This window comes from Tasmannia lanceolata, unplaced genomic scaffold, assembly GCF_043159265.1.
Source record: "Tasmannia lanceolata isolate RefF3 unplaced genomic scaffold, GAP_Taslan_0.1 ptg000006l, whole genome shotgun sequence".
In the NCBI taxonomy this organism is placed as follows: Eukaryota; Viridiplantae; Streptophyta; class Magnoliopsida; order Canellales; family Winteraceae; genus Tasmannia; species Tasmannia lanceolata.
The window spans coordinates 9608216-9633318 of record NW_027518683.1 but is presented as its reverse complement, the minus strand read 5'-3'; the positions used below and the strand labels follow the sequence as shown (position 1 = coordinate 9633318).

General features: G+C 38.1%; 2 protein-coding genes across 2 annotated transcripts; both read left to right on the top strand.

Moving 5' to 3' along the window:
• Positions 1–6483: 6483 nt before the first annotated feature.
• LOC143878712 (UBP1-associated protein 2B-like) lies at positions 6484–7149 on the top strand. Its single transcript, XM_077380961.1, has one exon. It carries the CDS (start codon positions 6484–6486, stop codon positions 7147–7149), a length of 666 nt encoding a protein of 221 aa, XP_077237076.1.
• Positions 7150–19337: 12188 nt separating this feature from the next.
• On the top strand, positions 19338–20147 carry LOC143878331 (VQ motif-containing protein 31-like). The gene has a single exon (XM_077380630.1). It carries the CDS (start codon positions 19428–19430, stop codon positions 19983–19985), a length of 558 nt encoding a protein of 185 aa, XP_077236745.1. The 5' UTR covers positions 19338–19427; the 3' UTR covers positions 19986–20147.
• Positions 20148–25103: the final 4956 nt, after the last annotated feature.

Sequence of the window (25103 nt, the reverse complement as noted above, 5' to 3'; positions counted from 1 at the left end):
AAAACGTGAAAGGCTGATTTCTAGGTAACAAGCCTGAGTCACGACGAACGAAGATGAAACAACAGCAACCTTCTATAGATGAGAGTTTGGGAAATGATATATTCGCCCCTTTTATTGCTTGGGACAGCGACTTCTAGTGTAAAAGAGTAGTCCCAGGTATGAAAAGGAAAAGGGGGTGAATATATCACTTCTCTGAGATTTTATACGTTGAGTGCGCATGAAGTTCAATATTTTCCAAAAAGTACAGTGTTCCCACTCCATATGATGATCCAAATTCTGCATTTGTTGGGCTACAACGTAAATAGGTTGTGCCTCATCAATCATCTCAATATACAGGATAATCCTAAGCCTAATATGTATTCTATAATGTTGTGGGCCCCTTCGTTTTGCAACCGTTTTTTAAAAGGGAAATGATTTATGCGCTCCAATGTTTTGATAAACATGCGCTCCAATTTTTGTCGTGTAGTATTCAAAGGGCTGTCAGAGGAATATTATGGTTCTCAAAAAGCGCTTAAAGCCTTTTAAATGCTACACGACAAACATGTGGAGCACATGTTTATCAAAACATTGGAGCACCATTTTCCTTTTCAAAATTCAAAGTAGAAGTTACTGATGCGAATAAAGAGATTTTATACTAAGATCGGAGGGTTGGGGTCATCCTGTGGAAATGATTTTTTAGGCATAACCTAGTTTGGTCCATACAATGCTTTTTGAAAAATAAGGGACTATAAAGGCTTACACCGTATAAAATCTCTGCAAATAATTGTCATAAATAATTTGTGAGAGATATTTATATAAGGAGATGGCTGCATCAAGAGAAGAGGTCATAGAACCAATATCAAACATGTCATAATTTATCTTTACATTTATTTTACCTTTATGCAGTGTCTTTTACTTTTCAATAGTTGTAGCTCAACATAATTGAAGATTTGAAGGAATGGATTCATCATCTCTTGTGAGCATTTCTCTTTAATTCTCTTTCTACCTGTTTATGTATTTCTGTTAAGAATTTAATCGAATTCTTGTCGATCACCATCGAGTGGTTTGCATTATGCGTGCACCGGCCTTACAATCATCACTTTGGTAGTGCGTCCTTTAAAAGTCCTTTTGTCTAAAGAGGTATTAGAGCCCAAGGACTGTAATTTTTTATTAGAGTTTTTTTAGAAATATATTTTTAGTAGAATATTTTTGGACGGATTTGTGGTGATTTTTGGACGTCCAAGTAGAGGCAATTTAGGAGTTGTAGAAATTTGAGGAAAGGTACAGAGGTTTTAGGAATTTGAGAAATTTTAGGATCTTTTAGTTTATCTTTCCTAGTTTGTGTAGAGGTAGGAAACGTCCAAACTAAAGCCTATAAATATGGTATTGTAAAACGTTTTCTTTTAGGTGGAGAAAGTTTACTCTTTTATCTCTTTTGTTCGGAAGAGAAGTTGTAAGTTTTCTTCACGAAAACTTCAATTCGTCTTTTATCTATCTAATCTGTTTTATGCAGGTTTTAAACTTGTTTTTATGCAAGTTTCCATCCCCATTGATGCTTCAAATTGCACCCATCGATCCACTATCCCTACCCTTGATTATCTCAGCCCCAAACAAGGCCTGAGAAAGAGTTTCTTTCTCAGCCTATACCCACCATCTTGCTTATTAACCCCTTTTTTTTTTTCCATACTTCCGTTTCTTGTTTCTTTCCCAAAATCAATTTCTACAGCCTAAGAACCATTATACCCTTTGCCTTTAAAGACTTTCCAAAAGGGATTTCTATTAGTTTTCGTGCCTTTCCACTATCCAACCAACTTAATTAACGCAAAACTGATAAGAAGTTTAGAAAGAAGCTAATATTATCTCCATTTCAACGTTAAAAAAGTAAAACGAACGAAAGACACATTTGCAAAATGTTTTTGTCCAATTTGATGGGTTTGAAATTCAAAAGCCATTAGCAAGACATGTTTCAATATAAATAATTTCCTTTTTCGTCATGGATTTTTGTGTGTATGAAGCTTGAAGAGGGTGATAGAGTGAGAGAAACAAAGAGGAGATAAGATGTTTACATGCATATACTGTCGTAGCACTGGCACTAGAGAAGCCATCAACAACAAAACCAGTAGAAGAGCCAAAGGACTTCTCACTCAGGTATGATCACATTTTCACTTTGTCAAGTAAGCAGGAGTTTATTATTATTATCATTATTATTATTATTAAAAGACTAGTCCTACTTTTTTCTTAAATGCTTAATCTTGGTATTTCAGCAAACTGCAATTAATACTGTAATTCCTACTTCTCCATCTTAGATGTTTTTATCTATTCAAATGCTTTTCATTTATTTAATGGTAATTTTATTTCATCTTAATTTCTCTTCTTTTACTAGTAATGTCATACTAGATTTTCTTTTGATTGAATAATTAGAGTGCCTATGAACTCTGAACTTCATACCTCCATTTCTTTACAGAAATGACGTTTCCACTTCTGGCTTTCCTAGTTTTAACAGATTAACACATCTAACTTTACTAGTTACTTTGAAGCATAAGAAAAATATTCACTATTTTTTTCCTTTCCTAGAGCCCATATAATACTGCTAAGGAGAGCACTGCTGAGGAGTGCACTGTGGTATCCTCGGGCTCATCTATACAGAACCCGGATTCGAGCCATCACTGCTCCTCGGACGACATTCAGCAGTCTTTGAGTCATAACCATTTGAGCATGATAAAAAATACACCATCCTCGGACGGAGCTTCCACATCGAGCCCCAAGAGATACTTTTATGATCAAGAGATTGAATGGGTGGAAGAAGATCAACCGGGCGTCTCATTATTGATCAAGTCCTTCCCTGATGGGACTAGGGAGATCAGACGTATCAGATTTTGGTAAGCCCAATTCGCTAGTTTGATGCTATATTTCAAAATTTTATCTTGGGTTTTCATTAGAATTTCCATTCAAATTTTAAGAAAGAATGCGCCAAAAATAAGTAGAGATAGTAAGGAACAAAAAGATAAATATGATAAAGATAGTGGCATGATTTTACTTACTGCAATGAGAAAAAAAGCGATCATGATAATTAAGTAAATTGAATAGAAAAATTATCTAAGCTTTTGTTTTGACAATCTTGCAGCCGAGAAAGTTTGACGTGGTGAAGGCAAGGGAATGGTTGAAAAAACACAAAGCCAGATTACATGACTAATACATTGTTTTTGGGATATTCTGATCTCTCTCTCAGATGTACCACTAGGGTTTAGTAACTCCATTTGGATACACTCCATATATGAACCTTTTTGTTTGTTTCCTTTCTCTCAGTAACTGTAAGTTCATCGCCCCTTGCGGTACTGATCTTAAAAAGCATTGTGCACTATGAGTTTAACAAAAGTATAATCAGGGATGCATCTGATCTTTTTTATCATGTCCTCTTTTAATACCTTTTTTAACAAAAGTATAATCAGGGATGTATATGATCTTTTTGATCTGTCCTCTTTAAATACTTTTGGAACAACCCCATCTTCCTTTTTTTTTGATATGGCAATAATTATATATAGCAAAATTAGGAGGCCGAGATGGACTACTTGCAACTAATCATGAATGAAAAAACTCTGCAATTTTTCATTGTAAGACTACTTTAAAGTTGCATAATATAAGAAAACTAGTATTTTAAATAGAGTGTAATGTTCAAAACTACGCATGTTGTATCAAGATCCATTGTTTTTCACGGAGCTGAAGCCTGAATATGAAGACCCCTTTTGTTTTTCAAGTTCATTAAAATGCTATAAATGCTAGTTTCTTTTATCATTTCATAGCTAGTCGTTTTTCTTTCATGTTTGGGTTTACCTAAATTCATCCAACGGCTCCGGCAACCTCCAATGGCTATGCTCGAGGAACCTTTACACCGAAATCAATTTTGTCCATGCAAAACTAGGATTGGCTAGAAGTGGTCTATGATCGCAAGTCCTTGATGCCTTTCAATTGCACACGACATTGCAATGATGAAACTCCCAAGGATTTGCAATCGCATAGGATCCGCAGTCACTAAGGCCTTGCTCAGTTACGAGACTTGCCACAGAAAATGTTGGAAAAATGGGTTAAAATCCATCAACACTTCGTTGACATCGTGTTTGGTTGCCGTCCCAGCACCAGTGTGTCCTCCCCAGCTTTTCTTTCATGTTTCTAAAAAACCCAACACAGATTCCAGCCCTTTTCCGTCTTCCAATAGTGGAAAATGAGTGGAATCATTCTCTCGCTCAATTTTCTATTTGCTTTTCTTTTCTTCTCTCCACATCATTTCCTTGGGTTTTCCGAACCGAGCAACGCAACTGATTTTAGCCTATAGTGTACAATCCAAATCTATCATCTTGACTAAATAATCAATGACTTAAACCAATATGGTGACCCCACGTATTCTAATAGAGACCCTCTTGTTGGAATCATCCAGAATTGGTGCCTAACACCTTATGGTTCCGTAACCTGGTTACAAACCCACTTAAGCACGGTTCGTTTGAGATTGTGGCATTCGATTGTGGTGGCCAATTGTGATTATTAATTTTGAGTCCAATAATCACAATTGGCTGCCCCAATCCCAAACGAACATGGCCTTAGAAATGCAGACGAGTGATTGTAGAGTGAACTACAGGTCATAGGCCCTTCCTAGGTTACGAATCTGGTGAAGTTCTGAGAGGTTCGAGTGTTTTCGCTCCAACTTCAACAAATACAGACCGAAAAGGAAACACAAGCCCACAAAAATTAGTATGTGGGGCGAGCGTTGGAGCCGCATCTTACGACAACCACATTGCAGTCTAGGATGAACAAGCCCACAACTTAGATGGTTTTTTGCTTAGACGACTCAATTACTCTACATTTTGTGATCCTTCACATTCCACATATAACCCATTGACATGAGAAAAGAAATTGATAAAACCCAAAGTTAAAATTTGATATTTCAAGACTATGATGCAGTAGTATCACTATTCGTCTACTCCTAAAACGAATATAAATGATACTCCAAAAGGCAAATCAATCAGAAAACAACAATTCAGATCTGGTCACACAATACAATAGATTTCCACTAAACAAAAAACTACTACATTCTACAGTTTACAAAAATAACCAAAACCAATACACCTTAATTTATACCCATCCAAAGCCCATAAAAGCTATAGAAAAACAACAAACTCCACATGCCTATCAATCAAAACAGGAAAACAGCAACAGTCTAATACTATGTAAAAACAACCCAATAAAGAAGAAGACCCAATTCTAAATTAGAACAACAACCCACAAAAACTAACAGTCTAATACAAACTAAAACCAACCCAATGAAGTAGAAGAAGACCCAATTCTTAATTAAAACAAAAAACTAAGATTCAATCTCCCTTACCAGGCCCATATCCTACTAATCCGAACCCGACTGAGTCATCAGGGGTGACGGCACTTGTAAGGGAAGGGGGGCAATTGCCCCCCTTAATTTTTTGGGAAAGAACAAATATACCTTTATTGGTGAATGTCACCGAATGCAGAAAACAGATGAAAGGGCACCCCATTGGTGATTGTCACTGAATCCATTTATTCTTCTTTGACTTATACAATTTATAAATGCACATTGGTCCCGTTCCACCAGTGGGGTTTGCAAGAGAATTTAACATTCCACTTTTTGACGAATGATAGACTGAAGGGCGCCCTTGCAAAAACCAGCTCCAAGGGCGCCCCCATTGGTCCAATCTTAAGAAAGTGATCCAGTTTCTCACTTTCTTAAGATTGGACCAATGGAGGCGCCCTTGTAGCTGGTTTTTGTATGCCGAACTTCATTCTATCATTCCTCACTTGAATATGTTTTGTTCTCCGGAACAAGATTGAAATATATAGCCAAGGGCATTTTAGCCGAAGTGATGTTTACACCGCTGGTGATGGAATATATAGAGGGTTTTTTTGGAAACTATAATATTACTTTCATTTGTTTGGAGAAAAAAAATTACTATAATTTTTGCCCCCTTGTGCAAAATTTCTGGCATCGCCCCTGCCCACGGGTTTACATCCTGGTGGACCCGTGTGTTGGTGTGAGTCCGACTTGCCGTAGACTAATTTTTTCACCCCCCACCCGTAGGATAATGCGCCCCACTGTTAACGTGATTTAACGTCACAAATCTGCCCACAAATTTCAAATGGATGGGAGGTTATATAGTTTCATCATTTCGTCTAAAGTCTAAACTAAAGGACTGCCTTAATATCTCAATTTTTCTTCATTTGTTTGTCTTAGCGATGAGTTTTCTTTAAAACAGACTTCCCTCCTCTCTCTCTCTCTCTCTCTCTCTCTCTCTCTCTCTCTCTCTCTCTCTCTCTCTCTCTCTCTCTCTCTCTCTCTCTCAACACACGTACGTAACATCCTTCTTCCCAAGAAATCTTCGCTCTCTTCCCAATCCCCCAAGAAATATTTTCACAGTGCCCAAAACAAGAAAATGCTCCCAAGCCCCCAAGAAATATTTTCACAGTGCCCAAAACAAGAAAATGCAGATGGAGTTCTTGAACAAGATGTTAGCGCCATTTTGGAAGGAGGAGCTGACTGAGATCGTGAGCGAGACATTATTGTTCAACAAATCGTTGGATTGGATGATGTACCGCATACAAACCTGCAACATTGATTACAGAAAAGTGTTTGTATATTATCTTGGCTCTGCAACAAAAGCGGAGGATCTTTTCTTGGGGTTTCAACCCTTTGGACCCATAGAAACGTGCTACGTGGTACTGGTACCCAACAATGAGGGATGGTGTAAGGGTTATGGTTTCGTGGTGTTTCAGTTTAGAAGCGGTGCAGTTAATGCCTTACAAAACCCTAGGGTGTGGATCCGATCGCATTACTCAAACTGCGGTCTCGCAATAAACGGCCCGCCTCATCCTACCTATTACCATGAGTGTGTGAATCGTAGAATCCGAGTTACTGGCCTATCGCCGTTGACCAACGCCGAGAGTCTGACAGATTTTTTTCGATTTTACGGTGAGATTGAAGATGGGCCACAGGGCTTTGACAGAGATACAGGGATTTGTAGTACTGAGGTTGTAACTTTTATCTACGCCACTGAACGCAGGCCATGCAACTACCGGAAAAGTTTTATGACGATCGGACGATTCACTGCTTTTGGGATGATCCAGCCCACGATCTCCCAAACACATCTTCCGTGATGGCAGCGATGGTTTAAGACTTTAAGTTTCTGCTGAGTTACTTCGATGCATGCATGGTGTGTTTCTTGCCTTATTACCAATTCGTGCCTTTCTTTCTTTCTTTCTTTCGTCCATCGCTTTTCTTAAAGTTTGTTGCTAGGTTTTTATTTTCTTTTTCTTTTGGGTATCAATTTTACTAGGCTTTCTTTTTCTTTTTCTCCTGGGTATCATTCGTGATGCATGGTTGTCGTACGTGTTTCTTGCCTATTACCAATTCGTACGTGCGAGATATATGATTCCAGTAATCTCTCTCTTTCTTGATCATCGATCACTTTCTTGATCATAGGGTTTCTTTTTCTTTTTCTTCTGGGTATCATTTCCCCGATCATGTATCATTTCGATATTTCATGTAATTTGAATTTCATTTTAAGATTACTAATTTCTTGGTTCCACATTTTTAATTTCTTGTATACATCATACATGTATGGTAGGGTTTAGGGCTTTGGCTGAATCGGGGTTGGATCGGGTTGGGTTGAATCGGGATTGAGCCAGGTTGGGTCCGGGATCGAGTCGGCTTGGGGTTGGGGTCCTGCCGGCTCTAGGTTAGGTTGTGTTGGAATGGGCTGGTCCGGGTCAGTTGGACCGGGTGGGTCTAGGTTAGGTTGGTTTGGGTTGGGCCGAGTCGGTGAACGGTTATAAGTAACATTCGGGTTGGGCTGTATGAGTGTGGGATGCACGTACCGATTACTATTGGCTAGGTTGTGTGTTGTGTCGAGTGCTTGATGCACCTGCATGAGTGTTGGATGTATGGGGTTGGGTACACCGTAGATGACTAGATGGGTATGATTACATTAAAGATGACATGAGAAGGTGAGTATGCGGAAAATGAAAGGTTCGGATCAGTTGATGGTGAGACCCACTATGCAGTGGTGGTGACCGCACCTGCTGGCCCAGAGATCTTAATTTAGGTATAATGCCTAGTAATCCTGGGCTATCGAATGAACGGTTTGGATAAATATTTTTTTTTAAGAAAACACAATTCTGGTGAAAAGACCCTAATGAATAGACGGAGTGCATTTGGCTAAAACTACAGAGTTTAGGGCATGTTTTGCAATCACAGGGAAAAAAATTCCCAGAAGAAGGGTTTTCCCAAAATACGAGAATTGCCAAAGTCCCCAAAAAATTGCATGATTGCCAAGTGTGCCGTTAGTATCAAATCTATGTTCAAATAAGTAGCAAATATATTTATACCTTACTGAAAAATATTTTAAAAGTTTAATCATAATTCGGTAAAGATTTTACAAATTAAGAAAAATCATAGGTAGAACATCCAATTTATAAAATGCTGATTCCATGAGTGAACAATACACCAGAATATGCTAACGTTCCTTATTCAGAGTTTTTTATATGGTGTAAGCCTTTGTAGTCCCGTATTTTACATGCTGTGAGCCCTTGTGTTCCGAGTTTTCTACAGAGGAACTACCTCTATAGATCGGAGGGCTAGGATCATCCTATTTATGTTGTTTTCTATCATATGGACGGTTTGGATCCTATGATGTGGCCCGTACAGTAGTTCTTGGAAAACACGGGACTATAAGGGCTTACACCATATAAAATCTCTAACTTTTGCAGACATTCGCCCTTGGGAGAAATTAAAGAGCCTTGAAAGTTAAAACTGGTCCTACAAAAGGGTATTTTCGTCAACAGACCATTTTTTTCCAAATTAATCAAAGGAAAATGATATCAACACTCCAATGTTTTGATATCAGGCTCTACTAGATTGTCTTTTAGTATTTAAAAGACTGGTTATTACAGTTCCCAACAAGCTCTCTCAAGCCCATCTATCTATCTATATATCTATCTAATACAATAAGCTGGGATGAAAAGAAGAGAGTTTTTTCTATTTTTTTGAAAATCACATGAGAATTACACGTCACATTTTTTGACTTTTTTGAACAAATGCACCCATTCAACTCATATAATTTCAATCCTACCCCCCTTTATGCTTTTAACAAAGGCACCCATTAAATCATATAATTTCAATCCTACCCCCTCCTTTATGCTTTTAACAAAGGCACCCATTAAAGCCATATAATTTCGATCTTACCCCCCTCCTTTATGGTTTTTTAATTAAAAAATTATAGGGTGATCTTGACCATCCAATTTAAGATAAGAGGAATTATGGAAACATCTATAGATTGGAGGGCTAAGATCGGCCTATGGAAATTATTTTTGGGGCACAACCTATTTATGTTGTGTTCCATCACATGGACGGTTTGGATCAACCTATGACGTGGTCCGTACAGTTCTTTGTCGGCCCGTGCATCGCACGGGTTTTTTACTAGTATATATCTAATACAATAAGCTGGGATGAAAAGAGGAGAGTTTTTTTGATTTTTTTTGAAAATTACGTGAGAATTACACCTCACATTTTTTGACTTTTTTGAACAAATGCATCCATTCAACTCATATAATTTCAATCCTACCCCCCCTCCTTTATGCTTTTAACAAAGGCACCCATTGAATCGTATAATTTCAATCCTACCCCTCCTTTATGCTTTTAACAAAGGCACCCATTAAAGCCGTATAATTTCGATCTTACCCACCTCCTTTATGGTTTTTTAATTAAAAAACTATAGGGTGATCTTAACTATCCGATTTAAGATAAGAGGAATTATGGAAACATCTATAGATTGGAGGGCTAGGATCAGCCTATGGAAATGATTTTTGGGGCACAACCTATTTATGTTGTGTTCCATCACATGGACGGTTTGGATCAACCTATGACGTGGTCCGTACCGTTCTTTGTCGGCCCGTGCATCGCACGTATTATATATATATATATATAGTATAAGAGAAAAGAAGAGAATTTTTTCAATTTTTGGAAAATTCTATAAGAATTACACATCACTTTTTTTTACTTTTTTTTAACAAATGCACCCATTCAACCCACATATTTTCAATCTTACCCCTCCTTTATGCTTTTTAACAAAGGCACCCATTAAAGCCACATAATTTCAATCTTACCCCCCTCCTTTATGTTTTTTTAATAAAAAATCTATAGGGTGATCTTAACCATCCGATTGAAGAGGAATTATGGAAACCTCTATAGATTGGAGGGCTAGGATCAGCCTATGGAAATGATTTTTGGGGCACAACCTATTTATGTTGTGTTCATCACATGGACGGTTTAGATCAACCTATGATGTGGTCTATACAATTCTTTGTTGGCCCGTGCATCGCACGGGGTTTTTTACTAGTATAAGTAAAGCTGAATGTGGGAAGCTGAGGTTGTGCCACGTTTCACACCCACAGCTTCCCAAAATTAAATACTATTTTTATCACCATTTTCCGGTCAAAAAAAGAAAGAAGTAAATACGATTCCCGATATCCACTCCCCATAACCCCCACGAGTATTTAAAAAACGGCTACTTTTAAGGCAATTTTAAAGCAATTAAGATCTTCCTAATCTATCCTTTAATATGGGAAGGTTCCCACTTTAGAATCGTTGGAATTAGAAAGTGTTATTGGATAAGTATCTCTTTAATATGCTTTCTATATTTTAGGGGCTCTAAAACGCATTTAGTACAAAAGAAAAGTTAGAATTCCAAAAAATCTAAACGTTTCATTATATTCCTATCTCTCCACCGTTTCATATTCTCTCTCGAAGAAGTATCTTTTTCTCAGCCTTTTTAACTCTTCTCCTTATTTCTTTTCCGTTTCAGTTGAAGAGAGGTGCAGAAATTGAGATGAAGGGATAGCTATGCTTCTATGTTCCTTATTTTTGTTTCACAGGAACTTAGATGGATTTGGTGTCACTGTAAGTAAAATCTCCCTGGGTTGATGATGTATCATCTGCGAAATAAATAAAAATAATAGTTTAATTATTTAGGTGTTTAACAAGAAACTTTGCAATCAATATGTTTCAGTTGCTTAGATTCTCATTTTTTTATTAGTCTGTTATTTTTTTTAATTAATTTTGTTGGATCTATTTAGGTTTTGGTTTGATTAAGTTGGATTTTGTGCTCTGTGGTGATTGTGTTTTTTATTTATTTTTTACCTAATTAATAACTATACTCTGATAAAAAGTTCTTTTTCTTATTTAAATTGCATATATACATCTTTTATTCAAAGCTCTCCCGGGAAATTGTTGATGTCATGCACTGAAGCCTCAAGCATGCCATGGATTTATCCATGTAACTTTTGATACTTTTATTATTTTTCCATGTTATGACGCTTCTTTTTTTTTAAAAAGAAGGTCTTAAAGCACACCTTTTTTTTACGACGTGTAAAAAAAACACCTAAAATCAAGGATTCCAATCTCTCTCTATCAAATAGCCTAAAATTAAATGAATTACAATCTCTCTATTAAATAAAGCTTTATATATATATATATATATATATATATATATATATATATATATATATATATATATGAGGAAACTGTTGGTGAGCTCCCCAAACTTATGGTGAGCTAGCTTGCCCAATCACATGGGTCCCACATTTTGGGGAGTGATCCAAACCATTCATTTACAAGGCCTTATCATAGATAGGGGGTGTACAAAAAATCAGCTCCATAGGATCATCCTAACCCCTCCATTTGTGGAGGACAAAAATGTGGCAGATTTGTGTCTGTCCATTTTTGTCCTCCACAAATGGAGGGGTTAGGATGATCCTATGGAGCTGATTTTTGGTACACCCCCCATCTATGTAAGGGACTTTCAAATGAATGGTTTGGATCATCCTAACAAAGTAGGCCCCCATGTGATTGGGCAAGCTAGCTCACCATAAGTTTGGTGAGCTTAAGCTCACCAACAGTTTCCTCTCTCTCTCTCTCTCTCTCTCTATATATATATATATATATATATATATATATATATATATATATATATATATATATATATATATAGAGAGAGAGAGAGAGAGAGAGAGAACATTTCCTACACACTTGTGTAGGTAAGTTACCTACACACTACCTTAAAATACAGTGGGGGCCCACATTGTTTGGGTGATGCAAACAATTCATTTGAATGGTCCTCACATAGATAGGGTGTCCACAAAAAATCAGATCCATAGGATCATCCTAACCATTCAAACTATGGAGGCAAAAAATGGACTAATTTGTGAAGGTTTATACACGTTCATTTTACCTCCACAAATCGTAGGGTTGGGATGATCCTATGGATCTGATTTTTTGAAGTGTATAGGAAAAGTGTGTAGGAAATGTTCTCTCATATATATATATATAGTTATATATAGTTATAAAGCTTTCTTTTTTGGGTGATACACGGGACTGCAACTAGTATATAAGTAAAGCGGAATCCTCTAAGCCGTGGTGGTGCCACGTGTCAGCCCCTCCTCTATCCCGTTCTAATAAAAGATTTTTTTTTTATAATCTCTCTCCAAAACAAAAGCTCTAATCAAAACCATTGATATTTCAGAATTGAATTACCTTTTTTCTCAAGTGGGACTTTTCATTTCCATTTAATTACATATTTACTAAAAACGCTCATTTCCAACTAATTCTCTTCATAAGGCATTGAAAAACGCTATTTTAAACTCTAATTTCCATTTCGCACATGTGGCACCATTTGCATTTCCATTTACTCAAAAAGAAACCATTACGTTTAACATTCAACACCCCACAAAACGATTCATATGGATTCCTTGCACTTATGGCTTCCCAAATTCCAAATCCGTTTAACATTCCACACCTTCCAAACCGCATGATTTACTTTAATATCACCATAAACAAATCATAGGGATTCCTTGAATATGTTTTGTTTCCAAAATGCTCTTACATTTCCCATATCCTCGCTGCTCTTATTCTTAAATTCCCCCATCTTCTCCTCCCCCTTTTGGCTGCTTCTTCTTCTTTGCCCAAAGCCACGACCAAACCCTGATCACAAGTTATCTCTGGTGGTTTGTCTCGGTAAAAATACAACCTTCTTTTTCCATCTTTCTACTATTCTTAAGCTTTACTTCTTTGTTTAATCAGTTTTGTATGCTTTTTTTCTACTTGCTCTATAATACCTTATTTTATTAGATTCTAAATACTTAACAATATGGTTTCTGTTTTCTTATATTTTTTATTTTTTAAATGAAGGCATGTGTAAAAAAAAACTGTGTATGATTACTAACACCAACTTCTTTTTTCGTTATTGATTCTTTTGCATTTTATTTAGATAGCGAATTGGATTCTTGTTCAACAAATTTACAATGTATACACCCTTTATTGTTTGCAGGGAGGAAATGGAGGAAGCTTCCAACCAGAAGTTCTGTAGGTTTTAAATTTGATTAACAAATTCAAATGCAAAATAGCAGCTTATAAGCTCAGTAAAGTTGATTTAAAAATCAAATTGCAATTGAAGAGATAGACAGATTTACAAGACAGATTTGCATATTGATGGTATCATTGATTTTCTTGTATGATTTGAATTCAAAATTCAATTTCTATGTTATATCGCCAACTAACCTCTTTAGCAAATAACTGGACTCAAATTCCTATTTCCATAAACTTCATTTCAAGTCTGATTTGATTGAAACCATTTTCCTAGGCAACATGGATATGAGAAGCACTCAAAAGGGTAACATTATTAGGTTATTTAGAGACGTTTTGATTATGAAACCATTCACTTGGAAGGTGTGACAAGGGAGAGGTGAAGCAAGGACTGAGCTTGAACAGTTAATGAAATAACAAGAGGAAGCTCACTTATGTTGCGTCAAAATGCCTGAAGATCCTTAAACAAGGCATGAATGAGAATCTCATGCCCATGGTTCAATGATTTTTAGCCATAAAAAAAAAACAGGGGATGTGACATTTTAAAGTTTTAATTTTTAGGTAGTCTTTTTTTCCATGTTTTTAGGCGCAAACTGCATTTTAAAGTAGTTGTCATAAACCGGCTCACAAACTCAGTGGTTGTGCTGCTTCAAAGTAAGGAATTTATAATTTTGACCTCGCTTTTACTAATTTGTTTGTACATTAAGTTTTTCTTTCTTTTATTTTTTATACGGTTGTCAACATCTATCCTCATGGATTTTTAAGAATGCATCTTTAATTTTAAAATAGTTTTAATGCAAATCTTTTTCCGCCCCGTGCATCGCACAGGTATGAAACTAGTTAAATAGTAAAAGACAAGCAAGGAGAGCGTGGATATTAAAACATTGAAGTGCTGATATCATTTCCCTAATCAAAACCTCAATTGGTTCAGCTTGAGAGGGTGTACAATAGTACTCACCTCTGAGTCTAGAAGCGAGGCTGCCATTAGACATGTATGGATGAGGTGGCGCAGTAACCCAATAAACGGAGTAGGTTCCGGTGCACCGCCAGACTGATCATCTCCACCTCCATACGGAATTGAATCTCACCGTTGGTGCTCATGGCCCCACCACCACCCACGTGTTTTTGTCTCTTCACAGCCACCACAGTCCCCTCTCCCAATATATTCTTCCAGCTAAAATCATCAGTCGCTGTTAGAAGAGCTCTGAACTGCCTGAGGTTCCCCAAACCTATCATCCCTTCCTCTTTCTTATCTGACAAGGACAAAAAAATGGTTTTCTATTATTATTCTTTTAATTACATTTACACCCCTCTAGTTTCTGACATATCCACTTCCACCCCTATAGTTTAAAACGTGACAAATACATCCCTGTAGTTTCAATTTGTTTAATGTTTGCCCCCTCAGCTGAAGGTTCGTCCATAGATTGAGGGGTTAGGATGATCCGATGGAGCTGATTTTTTGGGCACGCCCTATCTATGTCAGGACCTATCAAATGAACGCTTTGGATCATCCAAGTAATGGGGGCCCATACCCGAATCCAAACACTACCAAAAAATCATCCAAGTAATGTGGGCCCACATTTAAAAAAAAAAAGAGGCAAATATATCATTTCCCATAAGAAAATATTCTTTTCAGGCTCTTCACTAATTTTGACGAGAGAAATTATATGATGAGTGGGCATATAAACATGTACTCATCCTCTCATGCATCCTTGATATTTGATCCAAGCTTCTTTTGACCATTGCCATTTGCAGTCCCCCGGTGACACATAAGGAGTATTTGTGAAAATAGAAAAGTATAAAAAAATTTAATGGGAAAAATATTCCATAAAATAAAATTCTACGGCCAGTATGTTTGCAGTTTTTCTTGAAATTGAATAATTTTTTTTATTTTTGTTTAAACTAATTTTTGGAAAAGTTTCGGAAGGAAAAATATTTTTAAACTATATTGTCTTTTAGTCACAAAAAAAATAAAAAATAACTTGAACCAACCCTATTCAACATTTTACTTAAAAGCACCTTCAAGTCATGATAATATTCATCAAAATAACCATAATCATATCATTTTAATACGGGCGTTTTGAAAAAGAATAGTGGAATAGGAAGTCAAAGGGAAGGGACGAGCATTTTGATTTCCCTAGATTACCTTGGAAAATTGTGTAATAGTGTTTGGTTGTGCGGCATATTCTCGGAGAGTAGGAGAAAAAGTAGGGGGTGTCATTTAATGCTTCATTTGGTTGCTTGGGGTGGCTCAGAGAGCAGTGGAATAGGAAGTCAAAGGGAAGAGACAAGCATTTTTATTTGCCTAGAATTACCTCAGAAAATTGTGTAATAGTGTTGGTTGCGCGGTATATACTCATAGAGTAGGAGAAAAAGGAGGGGGTTTCATTACCAATATAGGAAGAGAGGAGAGAGCGGGAAGAGAGAGAAAGAGAAAGAGCATCATTCCCTAGAAAATTAAACCATGATTCTTTGTGTTGAGAAAATCTGCCGGGCAAATTCAATCCGATCGTGCACAAATATAACGGAAAAGTAAAATAAACAAGCCACAAGATGAACACCAAGATTTTACATGGTTCGGCCAAGCCTACTCCACGGGCGAGAAACACGATCTTCAACTATGAGAAAACAATATACAAGGATTACAATGGATTTAAACCAAAACCCTTTTCTTGCTTCTCAAACCCAAGACCGTACAAGAGAGTAACCCGAGAGAAACCCGCAAGAGAAAACCCAAGAAAAGCCCAAGAGAACGCCTCGAGAAGGAACCCGAAGAAGAAACACACTTCCCTCTTTCTTCTTCTCCCTCTTTCTCTCTTTTTCTTCCCTTCTCTCTTTCACCCTCCTCACTCACCTCTTTGCAGCCATACAAAAAGAGACTTCCCACGCCTCTCTTTCTGCAACCCAACTTGGGTCGTTTAAGAGTTCTTTTATGCTCTACGTTTTTCACAAACCTAAAAAGGGATATTTCTATTTTATGCCTCCCACTCTGCCGTGGGAAACAAGGTCGAAAAATAAGGCAACTTTTCAACAATCTCCACCTTGGCTTATTTCCCAGCCACCTGAAGATTTTTCGTTGACGTCGTCACCAACCCATTGGCCTTCTGAAGTACCAGCTACACACCCTCGAATCACCTTGGTTCTAACTCCTTCCGATTCGATCAATACGGCTAATGCACATGTGTAGCTCCCAACCCGTTGACTCACCAGTCAACCTTGGAGAGGGATCTCGATCCATCCTCCCCAACGCAAGTACTATCATCCTCTCACAATCGTCTGCAACCTAGAAACATGTCTCTGCACTAACTGTGAAAGAGACTCTACGCGTGCACGCGCTATCACTATGTTTCCAACTAACCATCGAGATCTTAAGAACATTAGTCATCATGTCCCCGACCAGACGATATAATCCGCCACACTTCTCTCTTTTCATCAGAACCATACAGCCGTGTGTGATTTTCATGGCTCCACTTGCAGTTAAATGCCTGCAACCCCCAGAGTCCAATCGACCAAGAGATACTAAATTCTTCCTTAGATTTGGGACATACGCCACACCACCCAAAGTACGAACCACTCCATCAAACATCGTGATCTTCACCATCCCAACTCTCGTGACGTCACAAGTAGACCCGTCACCCAAGGACACTACACCCGCCCTTGTCTCCTGGAACATATCAAAATATTCCCTCCTGGAGCATACATGGACAGAGCAACATGAATCTAGAATCCACTCATCATGAGAAGTATGATTACTTGAGGAGACTGTGAGAACGTCTCCAAACACTTCGCTCTGTTCTCCCGCCACCACAGCATTCGTAGCACCATTGACCACCTGGTCAGCTCGTTTTGGACAATTCTGCTTGATGTGGCCATATTCCTTGCAACGATAACATTGCACACCCTTTTCGCTGACCTTCATTTGCACTAAGAACAGATTTCTTTCGCATCTCATTCGATAAGAGCAACGCTGTGACTTCCTCTAACTTTATTGTATCTTTGCCATACAGTAAAGTTGTCACCAGGTTGTGATACGAATTTGGAAATGAAGTAAGAAGCAAAAGGGCCTTGTCTTCTTCCTTCAACTTTTCGTCAACCTTGTGGAGCTGATCCACAAGCCGTTTAACACCATAATGTGTTCCAGAAGATCTCAACCTTTCTTTATCTTCAGCCCGTACAATTTCCGCTTCAGATACAACCGGTTGGCCAAGCTTTTTGACATATAAAGTTTTTCCAACTTCTCCCATAATTTAGGCGCATCTTCCTCTTCCATAACGTTAAACATAACGCTATTTGCAAGACATAGTCGAATCGTGTTGAGTACCTTCGACTCTATGTCTTCCCACTCATCACCCGTCATCTTCTTCAGCCTCCCATCCTTTCCCTTCATCGCCTTCGCCAAGCCCTGTTGAACTAGGACGTCCTTCACCCTCATCTGTCATAGGGTGAAACTGTCATTTTCGTCAAATCTATCGATATTAAACTGAGTAGAACTCGATTTTACCGTCATCTCATATTAGTTCGCACTTCTCGGTGTAGCGCTCCACCTCGAACAAGAATCTTCTTTGACAATCTTTCCACCCCAAAAATCGCTCTAACCACGATCCAATCACAACACCCACGATCACTCCACCCGGCCTCAACGATTGCTCCAACAACAACAACTCTGATACCACTTGTTGAGAAAATCTGTCGGGCAAATCCAATCCGATCGTGCACAAATATAACGGAAAAGTAAAATAAACAAGCCACAAGATGAATACCAAGATTTTACGTGGTTCTGCCAAGCCTACTCCATGGGCGAGAAACACGATCTTCCACTATGAGAAAACAATATACAAGGATTACAATGGACTTAAACCAAAACCCAAAACCAGCAACCCTTTCCTTGCTTCTCAAACCCAAGACCGTACAAGAGAGTAACCCGAGAGAAACCCGCAAGAGAAAATCCAAGAAAAGTCCAAGAGAAAGCCTCGAGAAGGAACCCCAAGAAGAAACACACTTCTCTCTTTCTTCTTTTCCCTCTTTCTCCCTCCTCACTCACCTCTTTGCAGCCATACACAAAGAGACTTCCCAGGCCTCTCTTTCTGCAACCCAACTTGGGTCGTTTAAGAGTTCTTTTATATTCTAGGTTTTTCACAAACCTAAAAAGGGATATTTCTATTTTATGCCTCCACTCACCGTGGGAAACAAGGTCGAAAAATAAGGCAACTTTACAACACTTTGCTTTTGGAAGAAGGGGACAAGAAAGATACAAGCAATTATTACAGGAGAGAAATCTAAGAGAATTAAAGGGAGTCCAATGCATTTGGACAACAAACGGGAATGGCATGCCAAATCCAAACCAAATTCGGACGGCTGCAAAGCTTTGTGCAACTAAGAAATTCTATTTTTCAAGGGAAATTTTCTGAGTGGGCCCACCAAACCAACAGGTGCATGGTGGGCTACGAGTAGAAAATGGATCTTGCACGAGTTCCCTTAACAAAATTTACATAATGTGTGTGTGAGAAAGAGGACCTCATATTTATAACCGACGCAACCTTTTTTTAATAGATTATTAATGCCTATTTGTTTTAATAAATTCAAGGCCAAAACCATTACCGTTCTCTCCAAAAGGAAAGACTAAAAAGAGAGTAGAAAAAGCCCAGGTCAAGAGAAAAGCCTCTCCAAAGTCCAAAAGACTCTCTCTATCTCTCTCTCTCTAGGGACCATGCTAGAAGGCATTTCGCAGGACGGCTGTTGCATGATAGAACAGCCACATAGGCTCACTTTTCAACAGATTTTGTATTATTCATTTAATTCATCTCAGATGGCTGCTCTCTCATTTAACAGCCAGCCGGCGAAATGCCGTATCAAAACCCTCTAAGTCTAAAAGCGTCATGAAGTCGATAACACTCCGAACACATGAAAGCAGAAAAACTCGTATAAACAAAGTTGCTAGTCATTTTCTTGTCTCTCCCAAACACTCATTTTTCTTCTCCTCTAATACCTCCTCTTCTCCCCTCTTAAAAAAAAAGCAACCATGAAAACACAAATCCAAACACACCCATCTTTACTCCTCTCCTCAACACTATCCCACTCCCCAATGGAAACTCCCCCACCACCCCCCACCACCTTCGTCCAAACTGATCCCCACTCCTTCCGAGACCTCGTCCAAAAACTAACCGGCGCGACCGATGACACCCCCGAAAAAATGCCGATCACCGTTCCATCAAGATTGTCAGGACCCCGGCGATCGGCGTTCAAGCTCCAAGAACGCCGGCGTGGCATTAGGAAGCTCGAAATCAAGCTCGGACTCACCTCCCTCATGAATTCACCCTCTCAGTCTCCCCGATTCTCACCGATTCCAAGCCCGGTTACACCGCTCGGCTCCTACACACTTTTCTCTGGCGGGCACTTCTCGGTTTCCAGCAGCGAATCGCCGTCTCCGGTTGTGTCTAAGGAGGAGAAAGCCATCGCGGAAAAAGGGTTTTATCTTCATCCTTCGCCATTGAGTACCCCGCGAGGGACTGAACTACCGGAGCTCTTGCCACTATTTCCCTTGATTTCACCTAAACAATCCAAAGAGGACCACTACTAGATTATGGTATGGTGTATTCTTTCTTCTTCTTCTTTTTTCTGTCATGTAGGGTGGTTTCAAATTTCAAACATTCAAGATTGGGATTGCTTGAATTCTCTTCTTTATTTTAATTTTAACCTTTTGGTGAAACTTTAAGATGTATTAGTTATGTGAAGGTCTGGATTCTGGAATTCGATGCCGTTTCAAATCGGTTGAAATTCGAAAAACATATCAAATATCTGTAGTTGACTTTTTTAATCTTTTACAGTTCTGTGTGAGTAACAGAGAATATTAGCATGAAGAGATTTAAACTGATTATCTCATAATTATAGAAAGGCAAATGATATGGGCACAACCATATTTTGGTATTTGCACTGAACATCTTGTCTTTTGTTATTTAAACATCTGTGAATGGTTATTACAGTTCCCAAAAAGCTTTCGGAAGCCGATTAAAACATAAAAGACAAGCCAAATTTTTGCCATTATTAAAACATGGCAGTGCCAATATCAATACCCTTATAGAATTGTTATTTAAATAAAAATAAATAATTCCAGGGTTTTTATCATTTTTTTTTTCCGGAGAGTATATTAGTATGATTTAAATGGCCCAATCCCTGGAGCGACAATGGTGTGAAGTGAGGATATTTTCGTCATTTTATGTAACTGACCTGCTCTGTTACTTTCTTCCTAGTCGTCCGATTTGAAATTTAGAAGCCAATAGAGAGTACTTAGTAGGCAACAATTTTTTATATTAAAAATCCATTTGTACGGCCAACCCAAAAAAGAATGGCCACATACATGTGTTCGGCCAACACCCCAAAAACAGAGGGGCAAGACATGAGGGGGGGAGTGTTACAAGCATAAAAGATATTAAATAACACCAACTCTAAAAGCTTAATCTAGTGGAGTAATTGGGTGTTTCACAGTTTATCACTCCAATAAGTAGAGGTTTTTATATCTACAAATTGGGGGGTTTGGATAATCATATGGAGATGGATTTAGGAGTAGACCTATCCACATTGGGGCATAATGAATGAATGGTTTGGATATATCATTGAGTGATATGGGCCTCTGTGTATTTTTAAAATACGTAAACATGCATGTACGTGTGGACACCATATAAAAAACCATTCTTGACATTCTTGCAAATTTCATGTAACAAAGATTTAGGGCAGTGATAAATCGACCCCCATATATCTTAAATTGACCCCTTGTAGAGCAGTGCTGAGAGAGAGAGAGATGGGGGTCGATTTAAGATATTAGGAAGTCGATTTATCACTGCCCAAGATTTAATATCAACTTACAAATATACAAATTGCTACCTGATCAAAACAAGGACCTATCACAATACCCATTGTCCCCTCACCTCTTTGAAAATGCTTGGCGCGCTAATTTGTTTTGGGTGATTATCACAAAAGAATTCACCCCGGCCCCTTTGGGTAATCCTAAAAATTATTTGCATATGGTCTTATCTGCATATGATCTTATGTGCAAATGATGGTTATAATAGTCTTGTATCTGTCTTAGTTAATGGCTTCCAAAGTTCCCTTAATGTCCCATAACTTATTATTATCTTATTTGAGAATACAAATCAATTTCGGTGATATCCAAAGAGGCCCTTAAGCAGCCAATGTTGTAACCATGTCTTATTGTCAAGGAAAAAAAGACCCCATCTCTCGCTACCAGTTGTTCCATCAACTAATCTTATTCTTGGATCTTATTCTTGATATTGAGAAAAGATCATGATGCTGATTAGTTAGGAATGTCTCGGCACATGTTGTCGGCGTTGATTTGAGTTTCACTCCACAATACATAATGCTTAGTGAATTTTGATTCTCAAGATAAGCGGCACCAATAAGGCAATGTATAGTTGTATACTATACTAAACATTGATATTATAATACTCGTTAGAGTTAGAAGAGCTTAATCATGTTAAGCAGGGCTTTCTTTGGAATAACAAATATAATCCTTATTTATTGTATATCTTTCTTTATTAAATATTCTAGTAGGGGTTCGCCTAACCCTAGCTTACCCATAAAAAACAAATATAATCCTTCTACTAATATACTTTTAATTTTAAAAATCAATTAACCGTGTGAAACATATATTCCACATATTATTTCTTTTTATAGAGTTTCATTTCCATTATGAAACATTGGGTTATCAAGCTTAATATTTGATTTGGGTAACATCTAGTGTATTTATTATTATTTCTAGAGGTTTATTTTCATTATTATCCGCTTTTGGGTATTTCTCACTTGTTCTGACTTTCCATTTGACTATCTCTAGGCTATCTCGTATAGGAGTATGGTATCTTTCTCTCATTTGGCTTTGGTGTTTCGTCCCTTACAAAGAAGTTTTACCTCTTTCTCTTCTCCTCCCTTCTCTCAATGGTCAATGGCTCTTATTATAGCAGCATTATAGAAGGATACAATCATCTCATTGATTATTTCCTTGCAAATAGAGATAATTAATATAGAGCTCTAACTTAGGACCTGTCTGAGCCGATTAGAGCTCTAATATGTCGAATGTGGGCCCAATGTGGGCCCACATTCCATTTTCTAAGATAGGCAAGGGATTTAGTAAAGACGAATTAGGTGATTGATGATGTTAGGCATGTTAGATTAACGCCGGTGACTTGGAATTGTTCAAATCATATTAGTAAATGACCGAAGGTAGGCTCCACGGAACAAACGAGTTGAAAACTTTTTGTATTTTTCAACACATGATTGAGACACAATTATGGTTTCGCCATCCAGATCGGGTTCCTTATTTGATGATGATGATGATGATGATGGATGGATGGATGGATGTGGGTATGATACATCGCCATCATTCCCTCTCAGTTTGTAGTACAAATAAGTAATTTTATCCGGAAGGAAATCCTGTGAGATTTTGTGTTGTCTGCCTTAGAGGAGCTATTGGGAGAGAAGATGATGGAAAAGGGTTGTTGAGAGAGAATTCATGGAAGGAGAAATCTAAGCATAGATTGAGAAATAATGGCTATTTTCAGGTTTAGATTATTTAAGTCAGCACAAAAAGACATTGCCCTTGCCATTATAAGCTTTTGAACTTGTGTAGATAGTGGATAGGAGCATGAGGACTTGAGGAGTGATGGGGTCAGTTTGTTGAAAAGCCAGAAGCACTAGGCTTCACTTTTCTTAATTTTCAATGCCTGAGGAAAGTTGGATCGTAGAAATCATTTCCCACATGAAACTTAGATCAATTTTATACCCCCCATTTGTCGATATCAGACACCTCTCTCTCTCTCTCTCTCTCTCTCTCTCTCTCTCTCTCTCTCTCTCTCTCTCTCTCTCTCTCAATGATTCAAATTGCTCACCTTGGACCCACCATGGACAGCCCAAATTCCCAATAAGATTATCCTAACCCTTTGATTGGAGGCTTGCAAACTAGCATAATATAATTAAAAGGCCATGATACATACAAGTTTAGTGAGAAAACATGCAGGGATCATAGGGTTATAGTCTAATGAGGAAAATTTTGCGGTACAACCCATCAATGGTGGGACCCATCATCATAATGAATGGAGTAGATCATCAAAAGCGTGGTGTCCAACTATAATTTACTCGCATGGACACTCAAATATAATCCTTGCAAGCTTAAAAGTCTGCCCTCTCCCATCTGCCCTGTTCAATATCGGCATTCGAGAATCTGAAATACGGCATGCTTGGCGACCATGAGAAAAAATCCATGAAATAATTGTTTCCCTAGAGTAAGAGAAAGCTAGAGAGGCAGCAGCAAAAGAGGGATTTGTGAGGATGGTGAGTGAAGAGAACACGGGACGAGGATTGAAAAAAAGGGAAATCTGCTGAAAAGTGAGCCTGTGTGGCTGCTGTCACATGCAACACACGATCCTCGAAATGCCTTTTGGGATGGACACTAGCAAATCCCAACATTTTATTTATATTCAGTGTTATACTACGGTTAATAAGACATACAATATATGCTAATGAGACCTGAGTTACATATTAGTGGGGTCTGTATAGAACCTTACATGTGTACTAATCAATGATATGCTAGTGGGGCTAAGATGGAGTGTCAATGCCCAAAAAGCAATGGGACCGACCTGCATATAAAATAATAAATTGAATACTAGTGAGACTTACATAGAGGGTCCAATCGTTGAAAAAACTATGGCCCATCATGTATATTAATCAATGATCTACGTGTAGGCTTAAGATGTAGGCCACGTTGCCCAAAACTCTGCGAGAGTCACATGTGTGCCCAAAGATAGACTGGACCTCTGCCCATCGAACAGTCAAAGAAAATATTTGGTACTTTAATGACAAGGCATGTTAACTTACCAACTTCTCCAAAAGCTTCAACTGTTGGAGAAAGGCGTTATTTATCTTTTATACTTTAACACTCCCCCACACGTGTGACCCACTTGGCAAACACGTGGCACATGTGGTCCCACTTAGGGCGACCATCGCATGTGAATTTTTGCTATCCGGCTGTTGGAGAAAGGTGTTATTTGTCTTTTATACTTTAACAAGGCACATTCTAATTAACATTAATTTACGTCAGAAAATACATTAGTTCCTTTCTTTTCACGAAGCACGCATGAGTACTGCTAGGGCCAATTGCCAAAGAATCCTACCCCGCTGGTCCAAGGAACAAAACTCCATTGCTCGATCGGCTTTGCTACATGATGAGAGACTACCCATTGCATCTCAAGGAGTCTAGGCACAAAGGATCAAATTTCTTTAGCAGAGCTAGAAATAATAAATAACTTATCTACTGACCCTCCTGCTACTAAAAAAAGAGCGTAGTGATCAATGATAATTATCCTCATCTTCCACATGTGAGCTACTGTTAGGATTTTGTAGGCGAATACACAAACTTTAGTGGTGACAAAATCCTCCCGACCCTGCTAATTGGTGAGGAAGATATGTATTCAAGGCACTTTTATAAACAATCAATAAACCATACTCTTTGCATGGGCTCATATCGATTCTATCTTGTCTTCTCCCTTCTTCTCGATGAAAATCGAGTCAAGACTCAAGAATCTAAATCTAACAGTCAAGATGCTATCAAAATCTAATTAGAACAGTGTATAAACAAAGTGAGCAGTGTCGTTGTCAAAATATGGTAGTATATGTAGTCCCCTACAAAAAA